General features: G+C 61.8%; 1 protein-coding gene across 1 annotated transcript in view; it reads left to right on the forward strand.

The window, feature by feature from the left end:
• LOC104834235 (arachidonate 12-lipoxygenase, 12R-type-like) overlaps nt 1-2,284 on the forward strand; it is a gene marked incomplete at its 3' end in the record, with an annotated part of 4,643 nt that extends 2,359 nt beyond the window's left edge. Inside the window, exons 9-11 of the mRNA XM_010571404.1 lie at nt 1,707-1,876; nt 1,956-2,077; nt 2,184-2,284. Coding sequence (XP_010569706.1) covers nt 1,707-1,876; nt 1,956-2,077; nt 2,184-2,284 — 393 coding nt within the window. The remainder of the gene's footprint in view (nt 1-1,706; nt 1,877-1,955; nt 2,078-2,183) is intronic.
• Nucleotides 2,285-3,060: the final 776 nt, after the last annotated feature.

The following is a 3,060-nucleotide window of genomic DNA, read 5'->3' on the forward strand; positions in this document are numbered from 1 at the left end:
GGGGTGGCTGGGGGTTACCTGGGCTGCGGGTGCCCTGGGAGCAGTCGGGACTACTGGGCATATACTGGGAGCACTACGGTATACTGGGAGAGCTGGGGGGGGGGACTGTAGTATACTGGGGGTACTGGGGGTTACCTGGGCTCCTGGTGGCCTGGGAGCAGTCGGGACCACTGGGCATATACTGGGAGTGCTGGGGGGTACTGGGGAGCACAGAGGGCCCTGGGGGTCACTAGAGAGCACGGGCAGGGCCTGGGGAGCACTGGGTACTGTGGAGTATACTGGGAGATACTGGGGGGGTACTTGCAGTACTGGTGCTTTGGGAGCACCTGGAGACACTGGTGTATACTGGGAGCACTGGGGGACGCTAGAGAGCATGGGCTGGGGGACATGAGAGAGCACTGGGGACAGTGGGGTATACTGGGGGCACTGGGGAGCCCTGGAAACCTGGGGGACACTGGAGACTGTGTTGGAGCTGGGGAAGGACCATGGTGCTGGAGTATACTGGGAGCACTGGGGGAGTACTTGTGCTCTTGGAGCACTTGGGGGCACTGGGGTATACTGGGAGCACTGGAGGGGGGTGGTACTGGGAGCACTGGTGCCCTGGGAGCACTTGTGAGCACTGGGGTAGACTGGGAGCACTGGGGAGCCCTGAAGACCTGGGGGATGCTAGAGACCGTGTCAGAGCTGGGGAAGGACCAGGGGCACTGGAGTATACTGGGAGCACTGGGGGACGCTAGAGAGCATGGGCTGGGGGACATGAGAGAGCACTGGGGACAGTGGGGTATACTGGGTGCACTGGAGTATACTGGGGGCACTGGGAGCGTGCTTGTGCTCTTGGAGCACTTGGGGGCACTGGGGTATACTGGGAGCACTGGAGGGGGGTGGTACTGGGAGCACTGGTGCCCTGGGAGCACTTGTGAGCACTGGGGTAGACTGGGAGCACTGGGGAGCCCTGAAGACCTGGGGGATGCTAGAGACCGTGTCAGAGCTGGGGAAGGACCAGGGGCACTGGAGTATACTGGGAGCACTGGGGGAGTACTTGTGCTCTTGGGGCACTGGACTATGCTGGGAGCACTGGGGGACGCTAGAGAGCATGGGCTGGGGGACACAAGAGAGCACTGGGGACAGTGGGGTATACTGGGGGCACTGGGGAGCCCTGGAGACCTGGGGGTCACTAGAGACCATGTCGGAGCTGAGGAAGGACCATGGTGCTGGAGTATACTGGGAGCACTGGGGGAGTACTTGTGCTCTTGGAGCACTTGGGGGCACTGGGGTATACTGGGGGCACTGGGGGACACTAGAGAGCATGGGCTGGGGGACACGAGAGAGTACTGGGGACAGTGGGGTATACTGGGGGCACTGGGGAGCCCTGGGGACCTGGGGGACACTAGAGACCATGTCGGAGCTGAGGAAGGACCATGGTGCTGGAGTATACTGGGAGCACTGGGGGAGTACTTGTGCTCTTGGGGCACTGGACTATGCTGGGAGCACTGGGGGACGCTAGAGAGCATGGGCTGGGGGACACAAGAGAGCACTGGGGACAGGGGGGTATACTGGGGGCACTGGGGAGCCCTGGAGACCTGGGGGACGCTAGAGACCGCGTTGGAGCTGGGGAAGAACCGGGGGCTCTGGAGTATACTGGGAGCACTGGGAGGGGGGTGGAGGCAGGCCACGGTGCCACCCATGGATGCCGCCCTCCCCACCAGTCCTCGGGTGCCACCTACGAGGGACTGGTGCTACTGGTCCAACGGGGCTTGGAGAAGGTCACCTACTCCTCCCTCTGCCTCCCCGACGACATCCGCCAACGCGGCGTGACCCAAATTCCCAACTACCACTACCGGGACGATGGGATGATCCTTTGGGAAACCATCCAGAGGTGGGTGACGACCGGGATCGGGTGGTCCCATGGGTGCTACGGGACCACCTCGGGTCAACTTCATCCCACCTCCGAGTAGGTTCGTCTCCGCCATCGTGGATTTTTACTACAAGGAGGACGCGGCCGTACGGGAGGACGCTGAGCTGCAGGCGTGGGTGATGGACATCTTCGTCAACGGTTTCTTGAGCAGGACCTCTTCGGGTAGGGTGTTCCTGCACCCATGGGTGCTCCGGGATGTCCCTAAGGGTGGTGGGAGGAGGAAGGATGGGATCCTTGACGTTCTTCGTTGTCCTTTTCCGCCTTCCAGGTATCCCGTCTTCGTTTCAGACGGTGGCGGAGCTCGGCAAGTTCCTCACCATGGTGGTGTTCACCTGCTCGGTGCAGCACGCGGCCGTCAACAACGGGCAGGTGGGACCTCGGTGTCGTCTGTGCCCAAAAAAAGATGTCCCCCCCCCCAAAAAAAAACCACGCCGGAGAGGTGGCCCCCTCCGGGGCCTCTGGGTGCCGGAGGGATGTCCCCCACCCTAAGGCGGAGTGGATGTCCGCGTGTCCCACCTTGCGTTGTGCCGGAGGGATGTGGTCATCCGTCCCGTCTCCATGCCAGAGGGACAACCCCATGCATCCCTGGAGAACATCCCCGTCCAACCCACCTCCATGCCAAAGGGATGTCTCCATCCATCCTTTCTCCATGCTGGAAGGATGTCCCCACCCCAGGAGATTGTCCCCATCCAACCCGTCCCCATGCCAGAGGGACGTCCCCATCCATCCCTTCTCCATGATAGTGGGATGTCTCCACCAAACCTCAGGAGAACGTCCCCATCCAACCCTTCTCCATGCTGGAGGGATCTATCCAACCCGTCTCCATGCCAAAGGGACGTCCCCATCCATCCTTTCTCCATGCCAGAGGGATGTCCCCACCCCACTCCACCTCAGGAGAACATCCCCATCCAACCCATCTCCACGCTGGAGTGATGTCCCCATCCAACCTGTCCCCATGCCAGGGGGATGTCCCCATCCATCCCTTCTCCATGATAGTGGGATGTCCCCACCCGGCTCCACCTTAGGAGAACATCCCCATCCAACCCATCTCCGTGTTGGAGGGATGTCCCCATCCAACCCATCTCCATGCCAGAGGGACATCCCCATCCAACCCATCTCCGTGTTGGAAGGATGTCCCCACCCCA

The sequence above is a fragment of the Haliaeetus leucocephalus genome, unplaced genomic scaffold, assembly GCF_000737465.1.
Source record: "Haliaeetus leucocephalus isolate CR32 unplaced genomic scaffold, Haliaeetus_leucocephalus-4.0 Scaffold324, whole genome shotgun sequence".
NCBI classification, from domain to species: domain Eukaryota; kingdom Metazoa; phylum Chordata; class Aves; order Accipitriformes; family Accipitridae; genus Haliaeetus; species Haliaeetus leucocephalus.